At 38.3% G+C, this 18,379-nt stretch overlaps 1 protein-coding gene and 1 long non-coding RNA gene across 2 annotated transcripts; both read right to left on the reverse strand.

Annotated features, from left to right (window-relative positions):
• Positions 1-4,162: 4,162 nt before the first annotated feature.
• On the reverse strand, positions 4,163-5,820 carry LOC108479853 (uncharacterized). Its single transcript, XM_053029496.1, has 3 exons — positions 5,593-5,820; positions 5,456-5,516; positions 4,163-5,358 (listed from the first exon to the last, which is right to left on the reverse strand). The coding sequence occupies exons 1-3, from the start codon at positions 5,614-5,616 to the stop codon at positions 5,054-5,056; spliced, it is 390 nt and encodes a 129-aa protein (XP_052885456.1). The 5' UTR covers positions 5,617-5,820; the 3' UTR covers positions 4,163-5,053.
• Positions 5,821-11,894: 6,074 nt separating this feature from the next.
• Positions 11,895-18,379, reverse strand: LOC108479852 (uncharacterized). The gene is made up of 3 exons (XR_001870513.2): positions 18,097-18,379; positions 17,902-17,990; positions 11,895-12,117 (listed from the first exon to the last, which is right to left on the reverse strand). It is a non-coding gene; the product is annotated as an uncharacterized LOC108479852 (long non-coding RNA).

Genomic DNA, 18,379 nt, shown 5'->3' on the forward strand with positions numbered 1-18,379 from the left:
AGTTGGGAATTGGTCATATGAAAACCACTGAAATGACATTGCAATTGGCATATCAATCTTTAGCTTAACCTGAAGGGCAAATCAAAGATATTTTAGTTCGTATGGATAATTTCATTTTTTCAACTGATTTTATCATACTTGACTGCGAGGCAGACAATGAGGTTCCCATAATTTTAGGACGACCATTTTTAGCCACCGGTCGAACTCTCATTGATGTTTATAAAGGAGAACTCACCATACGACTGAATGATGAGCAAGTAACCTTCAATGTTATTGAGTCTGTTCATTACAAGGATAAAAAAGAGTGCCATACTGGCAATGTGCTCAATGATTTGATTGAGGAAGAATTCAAAAACCAAAGCGCAGTCATTACTATAGAAATTACAGTGATATCTGAGGCTGAATCCGTAGACAATTGTGATAGCACGGTTGAAGCTAATACTATTGAAGTCAAGCATAGATGGCAAATTGAATCCTTAGACCTAACCAACAGAACTACTCCAATTTTCAAACCATCAATTGAAAAAGCTCCCACTGTGGAATTGAAACCACTACCTCCTCATCTTAAATACATCTTATTGGGTGATCACAATACTCTTCCAGTTTTTGTCTCTGCAACACTGGATGAAACACAAAAAAAAGAAATTGAAGAGTATTGTAGATATTCAAGGTATTAGTCCTTCTTTTTGCATGCACAAAATCAAGTTAGAAGATGAAGGCCAACATTCAATTGAATCGCAAAGAAGGTTAAACGAGAAGATGAAGGAAGTGGTCAAGAAAGAAATCATAAAATGGCTTGATGCAGGAATTATTTACCTAATTTCTTATAGCAAGTGGGTGAGTCCAGTGCAATGTGTCCTGAAAAAGAGTGGCATCACAGTGGTTTACAATGATAAGGACGAGTTACTACTAATACGCATCAACATGGGGTAGCGAGTCTGCATAGACTTTCGTAAATTAAATGCAGCCACAATGAAGGATTATTCTCCACTTCTCTTCATTGACCAAATGTTACATCAGCTTGTTGGAAAAGATTATTATTTCTTCCTAGACGACTATGAACCAAATTACTATTGCACTAGAGGATTAGGAGAAAACAACTTTCACCTGCCCCTTTGGTACTTTTGCTTTTCGTCGTATGTCTTTTGGTCTTTGTAATACACCAGCCACATTTCAAATGTGTATGATGGCAATATTCTCAGATATGATCGAAGACTCTTTAGAGGTTTTTATGGATGAATTTTCAATTTATGGGAATGGTTTTGATCATTGCCCAAACAATTTGGATAAAGTACTGAAGCGATGTGAGGGCACTCATATTATCTTGAATCCGAAAAAATGTCATTTTATGGCAACTAAAGGCATTGTTTTAGGCCATCGTATCTCTAATCAGGGTATTCAAGTCGATAAAACTAAGGTCGAAACCATCGAGAAATTACCCCCACTGACAAATGTGAAAGGTATTCGTAGCTTTCTTAAACATGCAGGATTTTACCAACAGTTTATTAAGGATTTTTCAAAACTTGCAAAACCATTGTGCTCATTGCTGGAATAGAATCAAAAATTGATGAGGCATGTCTGGATGCCTTTATTCAGTTAAAGAAGCAGTTAATCAATGCACCCATTGTCATTGCACCTGATTGGTCTCAACCTTTTGAAGTCATATGCGATGTAAGTGATTTCACCGTGGGTGCAGTGCTAGGACAATGTAAGGGAAAAATATTTCACGCCATCTATTATGCTACCAAAAATCTTATAGAGGCAAACTCAATTATCCCACCAAAGAGAAAGAATTGCTGGTTGTAGTCTTTGCCTTTGACAAGTTTCGCTCTTATCTTGTCAACGTAAAAATTACGGTATTCACTGATCATTTTGCGTTGCGATATCTCTTTGCGAAAAAAGATGCCAAACCAAGACTGATACGATGAATTTTATTGTTACAAGAATTTGAAATTGAGATAAAATACCGCAAGGGGTCAGAGAATCAAGTTGCCAATCATTTGTCTAGATTGGTAGTTGGCAGCAAAAACGTGAAAATGCTTCTAATTGTCGACACATTCCCAGATGAGATGTTATTCGCTATCGATGTAACTCATTGGTATGCAGATTTGGTTAATTACTTGGTGTATGGTAAGCTCCCATTGAGTATCAAGGGCTATAAAAAAGAAAGATTTCTTCAATATCTAGTGAATTACCATTGGAACGAGCCGTGTTTATTCAAGGTATACAATGACAACATCATTCAGTGTTGTGTTAAGAAAGAAGAGATGCTTTCAATCCTAAAGCATTGTCATAATGCTCCTTATAGAGGCCATTTTGGTGGTATGAGAACTACAGCAATGGTTCTACAATCAGGATTCTACTGGCCATCATTGTTCAAAGATGATCATAATTTTATGAATCAATGCGATAAATGTCAGCGTATCGATTTTATTTCCCGACGTAATAAAATATTGCAACAACCAATTATGGAAGTTGAATTGTTTGATGTTTGGGGAATGAATTTTATAGGACCATTTCCAAGTTCATTTGGAAAACGTTATACATTAGTCGCTGTTGACTATGTCTCAAAGTGGGTGGAGGCTATTGTTGTCCGATGCAAGGACAATGCTCAAATTTTTTTCACAAGTATATACTCACCCGCTTCAGCACACCAAAGGCCTTGATTACTGATCAGGGTACACATTTCTATTTCAACCAAGTGGAATCCGCATTAAACATATATGGAGTCAATCACAGAATGACCACTACTTATCATCCACAAACTAATGGACAAGCTGAAGTTTCAAATTGACAAATTAAAAATATTCTTGAGAAGGTTGTGAATTCTTTGAGAAAATATTGGTCTTTCTGATTGGATGATGCTCTATGGGCATTGTGGATAGCATATAAGACTACATAGGGAATGTCACCGTACCAATTAGTTTTTGGAAAAGCATGTCACTTGTCAGTTTAACTAGAACACAAAGTGATGTGGACAATTAAGAAAATGAACATGGACTATGAAGCTGCTAAATAGAAAAGGCTTTGGAGATCACCGAGTTAGAGGAGATTCAAAGAAATACTTATGAAAATGCTGCGATTTATAAGGAAAAGACCAAACGATGGCATGACAAGATTATTTTGCAGCTACTATTTACCGCATGTCAACAAGTTTTATTATTCAATTCCCGACTTAAATTGCACCCAGATAAATTGTGTTCACATTGGTCTAGACCGTTCAAAGTTGTCGATGTATTTCCCCATAGTGCAATCACAATTCAAGATTTAGGTGATGGACACAAGTTCAAAGTCAATGGACAGAGATTGAAACACTATTTTGGAAATAAAAATCAAGAGCAGGTAGAGACCATTAATTTGGTCCAAACATTTTAAATTTTTAATTCCGTGTTTTCATTTTATTTTATTCCTATTTTGTAAAGCTTGTTTTCTTTCTTTTTTACAAAATAATAAGGTAATAATGTCGACACAACAAGATTCAGTTGTCAACGTATTCCGTACCACTGTGTTACCATTAATCAAAATTAAGGGAACTTTAATCTTCACAGTTAAATCAAAAACCACCCAGTTGTTCGATCTGTTTGAGCAAGCACAATTCTTATTGGACACCACTCTTCTCGCTAGTTTTGTATCTCTCCACAAAACATCACTACTCTACATCTTTCTCTTTCACTCGTTATAAAGTCTACACCACTGTGCTGACTGCAAAACATCCAATCAACCATTTTTATTCTTTTTCCTTATTTAAGATCCAACCTTTTTCACTTAAAATTGTCTTTCTTCTACAAAAGATGGTAAGAACAAGAGGTTTGACTAAGAAAGCCAACAAATCTACTGAAGAACCTGTATCCTCTGCCACCGCAGTTCGCGAGTCGAAATCCCCCAGGCAAGTTGTAACGCCCTAAACCCAGCCTAGACGTTATGGTCGAATCTGTGATGTCACATTGGAGTGTTTTCCAAAACATTTATTGATGAAAGATCCGTTCTTGATAAACACTTCTTTAGATTTGTAAAAGAAAGATTAGGAGGCCTAGCTCATTGGGAAAACTGAAGTTGTTTAGGTAAAATATTAACTAAACCAGTTTATTGCTAACTTTAAAATTGTGTTTGTTACGGAAGCTTTTAAAACGTGTTGCGTGAGCGTGATATTTCTAGAAAAACATTTGTTTATATCTTCACGAAAATCAGCGTCCTATTACTAATAGGTGTAATATAAAAATAGGATAATTACATCTCCCAAATTAAGTAAAAATTAAAGCAGCCTAATTACATTATAAAAATCCAATATAAAGGAAATAACTAGGTCGAGTAGCCACCTCTGAGTCCTTCGTCACCTTGATCTGTCTAAGCTTAGGGATTTCTTGCACAGATGACAGATGTATGACTTTATGAAACCCCGGTGTGTGAAAACCCAAAATAACAAACAATCAGAGTAATACAAACTGGTCTTAACCCTATTTAGTTTTAGCTAGGAGCATTAACCCCCTTTTTAGTAATAGTAGCAGTCTGGGCCTTAGCCCATTTCAGTGATAAAAGCAGTTTGGGCCTTAGCCCATATCAGTACAGTATGCAAACAAAGAATCCTACCCAATCCATCTGCTACACACCAACTCCGTACCAGCCCTACACACCATGTGGGGACAAAGTCGACCCACCCAACCCTACACACCAAAACGTATCGCATTCGGTACTAAGCAGTATTTGCGGCAGAGCTGCCAGTAATAGGCTTATAGCCTTTCAGTATATTTCCTCCAAAACATATATCCCACCCTATGTAATGCAACATAATATCATACGTATATGCAGAAATGTCATGCTCAAAACAATCATACATAATACAGGGGTATTTCAGTCAATTTACCTTATAAGGGTATAATAGTCATTTCATCAGTATGGGGTCTAAGTGTACTTACCGAACCTACAGTAGGTCCACAATCGTCTTGACCGACCCGTGGAACCATATCAGACAATCCATGTTAAAGGGTTTTTAGCCCATATTATGGGCCCATTTGGGCCACTACTCTCGTGTGGCCCACATAGCCCCAAAATGGCCTCAGCCATGTAATTCACAAAACCTAGACCACAATTTACCATATTTTGTACAATTTTTTCGCGTGAGGCCTATAGGCCCATTGGGCGATAACCCAATACTGTTTCGGCCCACGGAGTTGTCCATAGAGATTTCGTCGACAACATGACCTTGTCTCGAAACTAGGCTCGCCACACGGGTGACCATACGCCTGTGTGGTGCCGACAGCTCACTTTTCAGCTTTTCAGCTTTTGCTACCACACATCTAACGATAATGTTCACATACCTGTAACGAAACTGTAGCCTCAAAAATTCCGTGATCCAAGCACCTATGATCAACCACAACAACCCCGCCATTAGTCATATTTGCAGTTAATCCAAAGACTATAGCATTGCAAAAACTTTAGCTGAACCATCACTACTTACCAAACGAGCTATTGTAAAATCCCTCTTGCTCCCAAAATCCACGTATTCCTATGGTTTCAACCTTCACACGAAATAGTTACCCAATTAATCAAACTTTACAACTCTACATAGTTGTATTTAGAAGTTAAAGTACTTACCAAAAGAGAAGGTACCACTTGCATGGAAAGAGTATTCGGCCTCACTCCTTAGCTACAAAGATCAGGCCCCTAACAACAAACGTACAAAACATGGTAAGAGTGTTAGCTAAATATCATCCCATGGTAGAAAGGAGAGAAAACAATTGTCGGCCTAAGAGGTACAGAAGCTGAATCTTTAAGAAGATAAGATTCAGCTAACGAAACGAACCGCAAACACTTACCCAAAAACCTCAGAATTTCGACAGCACCTAAAAGAAAAATGGCCAGAAAAGGGAGAAGAGAAGGAAGAGTCCCACACTCAGGGTATTCGGCTAACAAAATAGAGAAACTTAGAAGAAAAATGAACCAGAAAAGAGGGAGGAAGAACAAGAATGTTTCGGCAAAGGCTTATGAGTGAGACAAGGGAATGCTCGGTCAAGGAGAGAACGACTGAGAGGCAAAAGAGAAAAGAAAGGTATTCAGTTAGGGTTCAAAGAAGAAAGGAAAAGAATATACCAAAGTTCAATTCAACCGAAACTTCAAAATGCAAAGAAAGACTTAGAAAAATTGACGAAAGAAGACTAAAACCCCAAAACCAATTTTGGCACTTCCTTCCTATGACCAAATTGGTACCTAGAAGACTCCCATTTTTAGCCACTACTACCTCTCCCCCCTCTCCTTGATCCACTCCCATTATCTCTCCATAAATCTCTCATCTTTTCCCTCACTTAACCTATTCAAATTCCCTCAACAACTCCTCTACCGTCCCACTACTAGAGTCCCAATGCCATCCAACCTCCCACACAGCCATTTGCAAAAAGGAACTCACTTGCATGCAACTAGACTCGAACTCCAATCCTTTGGCATAGGAACCCGCCACTTACCACTACCCCTCAACTATATAAAAGTCAACTAATAGGAGATAGGGGTTAATTCAAATAAAAGCATAAATTTTTCTCAAGCCGAAGCTTGAGCCCACGACTTCCCAAATACCCACAGAGCACTAAATCACTAAGCCAGACATATTTTCACATTACAAAAACATAAAATAATTTTAACAGGTTTTTGGGATTTGGGGCATTACAATTCTACCCTCTTTAAAGAAAATTTCGGCCTCAAAATTTACCTAGTCAGAATAGTTGAGGGTATTATTGTCGTATCGCCTCCTTGAGTTCCCACGTAGCCTCCTCAGAACTGTGATTCTGTCAAAGAACTTTCACTAATGGAATTGACTTCCATGTCAAAACTTTCACCTCTCGATCGAAAATCTAAACTGGTTCCTCCTCGAAAGTTAGCTCTGGTCTAATATCAATATCCTCAACCGATACCACGTGCACAGGATCAGAACAGTAGCGTCTCAGCATAGAGATTGGAACACAACATGAATCCGCTCCAATTCCGGAGGTAGCTCTAACTGGTAGGCAACTGGTGCTACTCGTCCCAAAATACGGTAAGACCCAATAAAACTTGAACTCAGCTTGCCCTTATGCCCAAATCTGAGTACCTTCTTCCATGGCTAGACCTTCAGAAAGATAAAATCTTCCACAGAATACTCAATTTCTTTACGCTTCAGATTCGCATAAGACTTCTGTCTATCTGATGCTGCTTTCAGTCAGTCTCAAATTAAACTAACATTATCTTTAGTATCATATACTAGCTCAGGACCCAAAAAATGCCGCTCACCCAGCTCAGTCCAACACGAAGGAGTATGGCACCTACGACTATATAATGCCTCATAGGGTGCCATCTGTATGCTGGATTGGTAGCTATTATTATACGCAAATTCTGCTAACCGCAAGTTATCCTCCCAACTGCCCCAAAAGTCAATCACACAACTCCTTAACATGTCCTCCAGTATCTGAATCACCCTCTCTAACTGACCATCTGTCTGAGGGTGGAACGCAGTATTGAAGTCTAACTAAGTACCCAAAGCTTCATGTAACTTCTTCCAGAACCGAGACGTGAAGCGAGGATTTCTGTTAGATATTATGGAAATTGGTACCTTATACAGTCTCACTATCTCGGATACATACAGCTTAGTCAATTTTTGCAACGAATAATCTATGTGAACTGGTATAAAATGAGCAGTTTTGGTCAACTGATCCACGATGACCCACATTGAATCTTTCTTAGAAGGTGTAAAGGTAGCCCACTCACAAAGTCCATAGTTACTCTTTCCCATTTCCACAGCAGAATCTTAACTGGTTGAAACAACCCAGAAGGCAACTGATGATCAGCTTTAACCTGTTGGCAAGTCAGACACTTCTCCACAAAATTGGAAATCTCAAGCTTAAGACCCGGCCACTAATATGTCTCACGGAGAACTCTGTACATCTTATTTTCACCTGGATGCATAGCATAGGGGCTACTATACATCTTTCGCAATAAAATCTGCCTCAAACCAGTATCCTTAGGTACACAAATTCTTCCTCAGAAACATAGTACCCTTTACTGTTCAGTCGAAAATCCACAGTATTACAATTCTCAATTTGATGAAACCGATAACCCAAAGACTCATCTTTCAGTTGTTTACTCTTAATCTGCTCGATCCACACTAGTTTGACTTGGAGCTCAGCCAACAAACTACCATCATCAAATAAGTTAAGACGAGCAAACATTGCTCTCAGATCAATTATAGCCCTACGACTCAGCGCGTTGGCCACTACATTAGCTTTACCAGGATGGTATTCAATAGAGCAGTCATAGTCCTTAAGCAGCTCAATCGATCTAAGCTGCCTAAGATTTAACTCCTTCTGAGTGAGCAGATACTTGAGGCTCTTATAATCCGTGTAAATGGTACACTTCTCACCGTACAAGTAATGCCTCCAAACTTTTAGTGCGAATACCACTGTGGCCAACTCCAAGTCGTATGTTGGATAATTCACTTTGTGAGTCTTAAGCTGGCGAGATGCATAAGTTACCACCTTACCCTCTTGCATCAACACACAACCTAAACCGACGTGTGATGCATCGCTGTAGATAGTAAATTCCTTTTCAGACTCTAGCTGAATCAAGACAGGGGCCTCTGTCAAAACTTTCTTGAGCTTCTCAAAGCTCTTTTGTTGCACATCTGTCTAGATAAATGGCACGTCCTTGTATAGCAACTTAGTTAAGGGCATGGAAATCAGTGAGAACCCCTCCACAAACCTTCGATAGTACCCAGCTAGTCCCAAAAAACTGCAAATTTCTGACAGAGTCTTAGGCTGCTTCCAATCTACAACAACCTCAATTTTTTGAAGATCAAACCTAATCTGCTCTGTAGATACCACATGACCAAGAAACGTTACCTCACGTAACCAAAATTCACACTTGCTGAATTTGGCATACAGTTGCTTCTCTCTCAATATTTGCAGAACTACCCGGAGATTTTCATCATGTTCATCATCACCCCTTGAGTACACCAGTATGTCATCGATGAATACCATAATGAACAGGTCTAGTTAAGGTTGAAACACTCTGTTTATCAAGTCTATAAAAGCTGCCAGTGCATTGGTCAGTCCAAAAGGCATTGCCAAGAACTCGTTATGACCATAAAAAGTCCTAAACGCCATCTTGTGCACATCGGCATCTTTAACTCTCAATTGGTGATACCCCGATCAGAGATCTAGTTTAGAGAAAATCGATGCTCCTTGTAGTTGGTCGAACAAATCATTAAACCTCGGTAGAGGATATTTATTCTTAATGGTCAGCTTATTCAATTGTCTGTAGTTGATGCACATACGCATGGATCCGTCATTCTTTTTCACAAATAAAACTGGAGCTCCTCATGGAGACACACTAGGTCGGATAAACCCACAGTCTAATAACTCTTGAATCTAGGCATCAAACTCCACCAGCTCCTTCGGCAGTGCCATTCTGTAAGGGGCGATGGAAACCGGAGTTGTACCAGGAAGGAGCTCAATCCCAAACTCTACTTCACGCTCTAGAGGTAACCCCGGTAACTCTTCAGGGAAGACATCTAGAAAATCCTTAACAGTCCTGATATCCCCTACCAAAGAGTCCCCAACATCTAAAACACTGACATAGGCCAAGTACTCTTCACAACCCTTACGAACCAACTTCTCGGCCTTTGGTGTTGAAATTACATTACTCAAATAATTTCGTCGTTCCCTAATTACCACTACCTCCTTATCTGCCTTAGTTCTTAGTACAACCCACTCAGTGGTACAATCCAAGCTCATCCGATGTTTAACTAACCAATCCATGCCCAATATTAGATCAAATTCTCTGAAAAGTAGCTCTAAAAGATCGGCTAGAAAAATAACTCCTTGTATCTCCAAGGGAACATTTCTAAACACCTTATTTATCTAAATGGACTGCCCCAGCGGACTCAATACAGTAATTCCACTCGAAGTATTCTCAACCAAAATCCCCAAGTTCTTAGTAACATTACAGGCAACATAGGAATGGGTAGATCCTAATCTATCAATACAGTATAAGGTATTTTATGGATAAAGAATATACCCATTACAACATCTGGAGCATCTCCATCCTCACGGTGACGTGCAGCATAAACTAGTGCCGACTGCCTCACCTCAGTATGACCAACACCTCTGTCTGGTGCTCCACGTCCATGTCCAGCACCATTTCCACCCCTGGCCTGACCAGGACCTTTTGGTGGCTGCTGAACACCTCTCGGTGGCTGACCAGTACCCATACCAATAGCTTGCATCTGATCAAAACTCCAAACAATCCTTAACCCGATACTCCAATGATTCGCATCTCAGACATGCACCAAACTTCCTCCAACATTCACCCTAATGGCGTTTCCCATAATCAGCACAAAACTACGATCCACTAGTAGTAGCAGTAGGGGTTCTAACTCTGATTGGCCCATCAGTTCTAGGCTTTTTCTTAAATCTCTGAAAAGAATTTGAGGGCTCAACATCCCTTTTACTTCTGCCTTTCTCTCTATTCCGGTGCTCAGTGCGCGTCATACCCTCTGTAATTTTTTGCCTTGTCAACCAGTGCTACAAAATTCCGCACTCTCTAAGGATCTATTAGAACCCTTAGACCATCTCTGAGGCCATCCTCAAACCGAACACGCTGCTCGTATTTTGTTGCCACCATTCCACATGCATAGCGGCTCAATCGCAAGAATTCGACATCATATTCAGCCACTATCCTATCTCCTTGAGTTAAGTTCAAAAATTCCCTTCTACTAGCATCTACATAGCTAGCACCCACATACTTGGCCTGAAAAGTAGTTTTGAAAAACTCCCAGGTCAATCGATCAGCTTGAGTGCGCTCTTTAATAGTAAGCCACCAATAGTAGGCCTCATCCCTCAACAGTGATACTGCACCTTTTAATTTTTGCTCGGGAGTGCAGTCAAGGTCATCCATGATTCTCTCTGTAGCCTTAATCCAATATTCAGTGACATTAGGGGCAACTCCAGCAATACCGCTGAAAATCTTTGCCCCATTAGACCTGAGTTGTTTCGTAACCGACCCACGACCCACATTACTAGTACTAGGCCTAGTGACCCTTTCTAGAATCCTCAACATTGCTTAGGACAGTGCGTCGTGCCCAGCTACTCAATTTTGAGACCCTGTCTCAGCCATAAGTAAAGCTGGTGCCTCTCTAACTTCCTCATTAGGCTGGTGTCCAGAAGACATTGACCCAGTCCGAGTACTTCCATGGCCTTTGTCGCGGCCTTTACCACAAATACCTCTAGTGCTTATTATCCACTCGCGCTTTTATTTGTATTAAAAATTTTATGCCATTCAATTTTATTGTTCTAGTTGTTTATTACAAATATTTTATGAACAATATTATTTCAGAGTCTATTTTCGCAGTCCACAGTCTTACTACGGTTCGTAGTTAAGTAAGAGTTTCAGTACAGTTTTACTACCTAAAATAGTCTTAGTAATAACATTATCATTCTAGAACAAACAATCAGAAAACTTACAGAATCGGGGCGGAGACTCGGTGTGCCACTCCTTCAGTAAAACATAAACCCAAATAATCTGTTTAAACTATTTTAAAACAACATTGTTGAAATTTTCACATTTTTGAAAAACACAAATCCATAGTCGAGTTTTGCAACCTAACTCTGATACCACTAAATGTAACACCCCAAACTCGACCTAGACATTATGGTTGAATCTGTGATGTCAGATTGGAGTGATTTCCAAAACGTTTATTAATGAAAGATCCAATCTTGATAGACACTTCTTTAGATTTGTAAAAGAAAGGTTAGGAGGCCTAGCTCATTGTGAAAACTTAAGTTGTTTAGGTAAAATATTAATTAAACTAGTTTATTACTAACTTTTAAATCGTGTTTGTTACGGAAGCTTTTAAAACGTGTTGCGTGAGCGTAATGTTTCCAGAAAAAAATTTGTTTATATTTTCACGAAAATCAGCGTACTATTACTAACAGGTGTAATACAAAAATAGAATAATTAAATCTCCCAAATTAAGTAAAAATTAAAGCAGCCTTATTACATACCCAATATAAAATCTCAATTATATGAAAAGAAATAACTAGGTCGAGTGGCCACCTCTGAGTCCTCCGTCGCCTTAATCCGTCTAAGCTTGGGGATTTCCTGCACAGATGACATATGGGTGACTTTACGAAAACTCAATGTGCGAAAACCCAAAATAACAAATAATCAGAGTAATGCAAACTGGGCCTACGCCCTTTTAGTTTTAGTTAGGAGCATTAACCCCTTTTTTAGTAACAGTAGCAATTTAAGCCTTAGCCAATTTCAGTGATAAAAATAGTTTGGGCCTTAGCCCATATCAGTATAGTATGCACACAAAGGATCCTACCCAATCCATCTGCTACACACCAACTCCGTACCAGCCCTATACACCATGTGGGGACAAAGTCGACCCACCCAGCCCTACATACCAAAACTTACAGTATTTGATACTAAGCAGTATTTGCAGCAGAGCTTCCAGTAATAGGCTTATAGCCTTTCAGTACACTTCCTCCAAACCATATATCCCACCCCATGTAATGCAACATAATATCATACGTTTATGAAAAAATGTCATGCTCAAAACAGTCATACATAATACAGGGGTATTTCAGTCAATTTACCTCATAGGGGTATAATGGTCATTTCATCAATATGGGGTCTAAGTGTACTTACTAACCCTACTGTAGGTCCACAGTCGTCTTGAGTGACCCGTGCAACCTTATCAGTCAATCCGTCCTAATGGGCCTTTAACCTATATTACGGGCCCATCTGGGCCCCCACTCTCGTATGGCCCACATAGCCCCAAAATGGCCTCAGTCGTGTAGTTCACACAACCTGACCCAAAATTTACCACATTTTGTCCAATTTTTCTGTGTCAGGTACACAGGCCCATTGGGTCCACATGGCCCAATTCGACCTAGGATAGCCTAATACAGTTTCGGCCCACGGAGTCGTCCATGGCCATTTCTTCGATAACACGACCTCATTTAGTAACTAGGCCCGCCACACGGGTGACCATACGCCCGTGTGGTGCCAACAGCTCACATTTCGACTTTTGCTACCACACATCTAACGATAGTGTCACACACCTGTAACGAAACTGTAGCCTCAACACTTCTGTGATCCAAGCACCTATGATCAACCACAACAACCCCGCCATTAGTTATATTTGCAGTTAATCCAAAGACTATAGCATTGCAGAAACTTTAGCCGAACCATCACTACTCACCAAACGAGCTATTGTAAAACCCCTCTTGCTCCCAAAATCTACGCATTCCTCCCAAGGTTTCAACCTTCACACAAAATAATTACCTAATTAATCAAACTATACAACTCCACATAGTTGTATTTAGAAGTTAAGGTACTTACCAAAAGAGAAGGTACCACTTGCAGGGAAAGAGTATTCGGCCTCACTCCTTAGTTACAAAGATCAGGCCCCTAACAAAAAACGTACTAAACATGGCAAGAGTGTTAGCTAAATATCACCCATGGTAGGAAGGAGAGAAAGCAATCGCTCGGCTTGAGAGGTACAGAAGTCGAATCTTTAAAAATATGAGATTCAGCTAGGGAAGCGAACCGCAAACACTTACCCAAAAACCTTGAAATTTCGACAGCACCTCAGCAAGAAACGGCAGAAAAGAAAGAAGAGAAGGAAGAGTCCCACACTTAGGGTATTCGGCTAACAAAGTAGAGAAACTTAGAAGAAAAATGAACCAGAAAAGAGGGAGGAAGAACAAGAATGTTTCAGCAAAAGTTTATAAGTGAGACAAGGGAATGCTCGGTCAAGGGGAGGAACGACTGAGAGGAAAAAGAGAAAAAAAGGTATTCAATTAGGGTTCAAAGAAGAAAATAGAAGAATATGCCAAAGGTCAATTCAGTCGAGACTTCAAAATGCAAAGAAAGACTTAAAAAAACTGACGAAATGAGAGCAAAACCCCAAAACCAATTTCGACACTTTCCTTCCTATGACCGAATTGGTGCCAAAAAGACTCCCAACTTTTGGCCACTACTACCTCTCCCCCCTCTCCTTATCCACTCTCCTTATCTCTCTATAAATATCTCTTCTTTTCCCTCACTTGTCCGATTCAAATTTCTTGAACAACTCCTCTGCCGTCCCACCACTAGAGTCTCAATGCCATCCAACCTCCCACATAGCCATTTGCAAAAAAGAACTCACTTGCGTGCAACTAGACTCGAACTCCAGACACTTGGCATAGGAACCCATCACTTACCACTAGACCAACAGGCCATTTACGACATGATCTCCCCTCAACTATATAAAAGTCAACTAATAGGAGATAGGGGTTAATTTAAATAAAAGCACAAATTTTTCTCAAGTCGAAGCTTGAACCCACAAATTTCCAAATACTCATAGAGCACTAAATCACTAAGCCAGACATAGTTTCATATCGCAAACACATAAAATAATTTTAACAAGGTTTCCAGGATTTAGTTTGTTACACAAGTACAGAAAAAGGAACCAGTAATCTTTTTGAATAAAGCAGCAAGGGGACGATTTCAAGAGAACATATTGCGTCAAAATTTCCACCCTGAACAGGGTATTTCCCTGTCACAACAACAGGAGTTGGGCAAACAAATTCATTGAACCATTTCTAAACTGGAATAGAGAAATTTCTGCATACACCCTAGAAGCTATTCCCCTTCCCTGGTATGTGAATTTTATGCCAACCTCTATGACCAAGATTTAGAATTTATTTTTGTCCATTAAGGTCTAATCCCATGGAATGCCAACAGAATCAATGAGTTGTATAACCTTATGGTCGATGTCGACGAACACTCCGATTTTTTTACGAAAATGATGGACGAGAAAATAGACCTACTCATACAGGATTTATGTATTAAAAGAGTACAGTGAACAAGGTTGCATCTAAAGAATTTTACAATACACCAGTGCTTCTTAACATTCCATAGCAAAATATGGTTTCACTTTTTTAACTGCAGACTACTACTGTCTACCCACAGCACCACCGTCAACCTTGATAAAATGTGTCTGATACATTCCATTATCAAGGGTAGAAAAATTGATGTAAGCGCAATTCTCCATCGTGAAATTGTTGAATGTGCCACTAGATAGACCGGCATTTTGGTTTTCCTATAATTGGTAATGTCACTATGTCGGTAGAAAGGCATTGTCCCTCGGGAAGGTGAAGAAATCATAGATAATAAGGGTCCAATTAATGAAGCCTCTATTGAGAGGATGACTCATGGCATAGAAACACTAATACTGAAAGTGGTAGGAACTAGCAAGACAAAGAAGGACAAAGCCAAAGCCGATAGTAAAGGAACAACCCTGCATACAGAGACATCTTTATAGTGTAAGATGAAAGATGTTGAGAAAATGGTTACTTCTATCAACATTAGGCAAATCAAACAACTCTGGCATGTTTTAATATGGTTTGAATCAAGTGGAAGTGGTATATAGGTGATCATGTTGAAAGGTTTTGGTTGCAAGCTATGGAACAGGTACCAAAATGTACATTTTGCCAAAAAATAAGGGCCATGTTTCGACGACCAATATCTCTTGTCGCAACATAGATCGAGAGTAAGTGACGTTACGCGAGTGGCATGAAGTTGTGACATAACTTACTGTGTTGACAATGTAATGACATGGGAAGTGATTAAGTCGCGGCATCAATCCTAAATTTTTCAAACTTTACAATTTGGTTATCTTTCATTCAAGGGTTAATAAAAGAGCTTTTATAAACTTGTATAAGACCCATAAATGATTGTTTAACATAAATTGAATGTGATTGACACTTAATTGCATCTATGAATGATTAATTATTGCATAAATTGGATGTAGTTGCTCTAGCAATGAATATAAGATTCGACAGTTCGGGCCCGACAATCAAGTCGGGCGAGGGGTGTTACATTTCAAATCTTAAATAGTTTTATAAAATCATTAAATCACGTTTGAGGCGGTAGTGAAGCTCTTGAAATGTGTTGAAATCAACTTGAATCATTTAATAGGTGGTTGGAGATATTTGAGGTATAAAACTAGGTTTTGGAAGCCTAAAACAATCAAAAGATATAAATTAAACATTTGATAATTTTAAATAAAAATATCATAAAACATTTTTCAACATCGTAAGGGCTTTAAAAAAAAATTATAATGTGTCTCGACTCAAGTCTTACCCACAAAAGAGGCCATATACTTTCAAATTAGTTTTGAGGTCTAAAAACACACTTTTGTAGGTACAAAGCTGTAAGTATCGTGTACATAGCTCCTTATGTATCGGTACCTTGCCTTGGTACTGTAGCATTTTATCTACTGACTTATCCCGGTTCGATACTTATGGTGAGGGTACCGAACCCTAAGCCCTTAAAGCTAAAAATCAACCTAAAAACACTCCAAAACATGCCCAAACTTCATCATACATTTCCACATGGTCCAAAGCATTAAAATCAATTTCCAGAACCCATTTAAACTCAAAATAGAAAGCATAAACACATCCAAGTCAAATAATGGAATAAAACATGAATAATTACATCAAAACAACTTAAATTTCAAATCAGATTCTATAAATAATGTATTCAAATTAAGTCCTTATGTACATGCTAAAATCTTTATACAATAATGCTAATATAAATATATTACAAGCTTAAGTAAGATGTGATGTGAAGCTCCCAAGTTCAAATCTTAAACTTCTCACTTAATCCTTTACGTATATGTTTAAACCACTCACGTGTGAGCTTAAAAAGCTCAACAAGTACTCAAGGGTGAGCCTACTTCTCTCATCCTAATATAAATCCTTATCTAGAACTATTCCAAGTCATTTCCACCATACTAAGCCATTTTAATGGATTCAATTCTAATTACCAAATTATGGAGCTGAATTTACCTATTATTGGTTCTTTAACAATTTGTATTGCAAATCAGTGTTCATGATTATCGTCAAGATCATATACATAATCCAATCCAATTCCATATCATTTTCAATTAACTTTCTAGCTTATTCACATATGAGTTCCACTTATGGCTATGAGTTCATTATGTAAGTCATGTTTTCATTTGCTTGTTTCCCTATTAGGGGTATACTACATCATAAAGTTTAATCATAATTTCATGGATTATGACTCATAGTAAACATATTATTAAATGCATAATTATTTAACTATGTTGGATTATTTCAAATCTCCTTGTATTACCATTAATCGGAACTTAATATCATGATATATTAAAACCGTAGTTTAAGCACTTATTCATTGTTATTGTAAACCTTTTAGGCCTTTTGTTCTTAGCATGTAACACTCTTACTTTCTTTTAATGTCTTATATTCAAATGCCAAACTTCTCATTATGATTTTTAATTTGTTTCCCCGTTAGTAAACTCTAGCAAAACATGAAATGGATAACCATGAAGCACATAAGTTCTAGGTACCATACCACAACCCTCTAACATAACCAAATTACACATAAGTGTATCATCCCACACTATAGGAGAGCAATGAAGTGGTAAGCTCTGAGGAATCAAGATCTCCAATACAAAACTCCAAGTGCACATAAATCCCTATTTGCATCTCCAAATTCTTTTACTCAACAAGGTGACCATATTGACATATTAATTATTGTTTTGCTATGGCAACATACTATTATATTTATTCTTACTAAGAATCATAATTCATACATATTCACATATATCAAATAGTCTTGATTAATTAATTCATAGCAACTAAATTTTATCATAGCACATTCTTACTGAATATAACATTTCATAAGCAAGGTCATTACCCCTAACTTATTACTTATATATTTTAACCATTTTCAAGACAAGTAATTTCCACGTATCCATTTTACATAACTAAATTCTCATTCAATATACAATTCCCCTGTTTACCTAAACATATTAGTATAGGAAAAGTAAGATTATCCAAGGATACTTACCTCTTAGATGTTAAAATACTCAAAATCACACTTCCAAAAGCTTGAATCCAATCTCCAACAAACTTGAAATCTATCCTTACACATTTTCTCTTTTTCCATACACACAAAAATATATCCAAAATTAATATCAAAACTTTTAAAGCTTTTTTATAACAATTAAACTCAAATATCATGCTAGGAGAGTTAGAAAAACACCATTCTTATCTTGTTGAACCTTTCTCTCTCTAGCTTCATTTTCTCACACTAAAACCCATGAACTCAAAATGAGATTTTTCATGGCCAAAAATTAGTATGAAGGTTGTTTCCTAAGAGGTTTTAGCAAAATCGCAAAGTTGGATGTTGGGTCTTTAGGAAATTTGAAGCGAAAAAAAGAAGAAAAAAAAGAGATGAGCCATGGAGGAAGGGGACGAGCGGCAGCAGCAACAACAGGAGAGGGTGAATGGGGGGTCTTCTCATCTTCTTTTTTTTTTCCTTAAAA

This window comes from Gossypium arboreum, chromosome 6, assembly GCF_025698485.1.
Source record: "Gossypium arboreum isolate Shixiya-1 chromosome 6, ASM2569848v2, whole genome shotgun sequence".
Lineage (NCBI taxonomy): Eukaryota > Viridiplantae > Streptophyta > Magnoliopsida > Malvales > Malvaceae > Gossypium > Gossypium arboreum.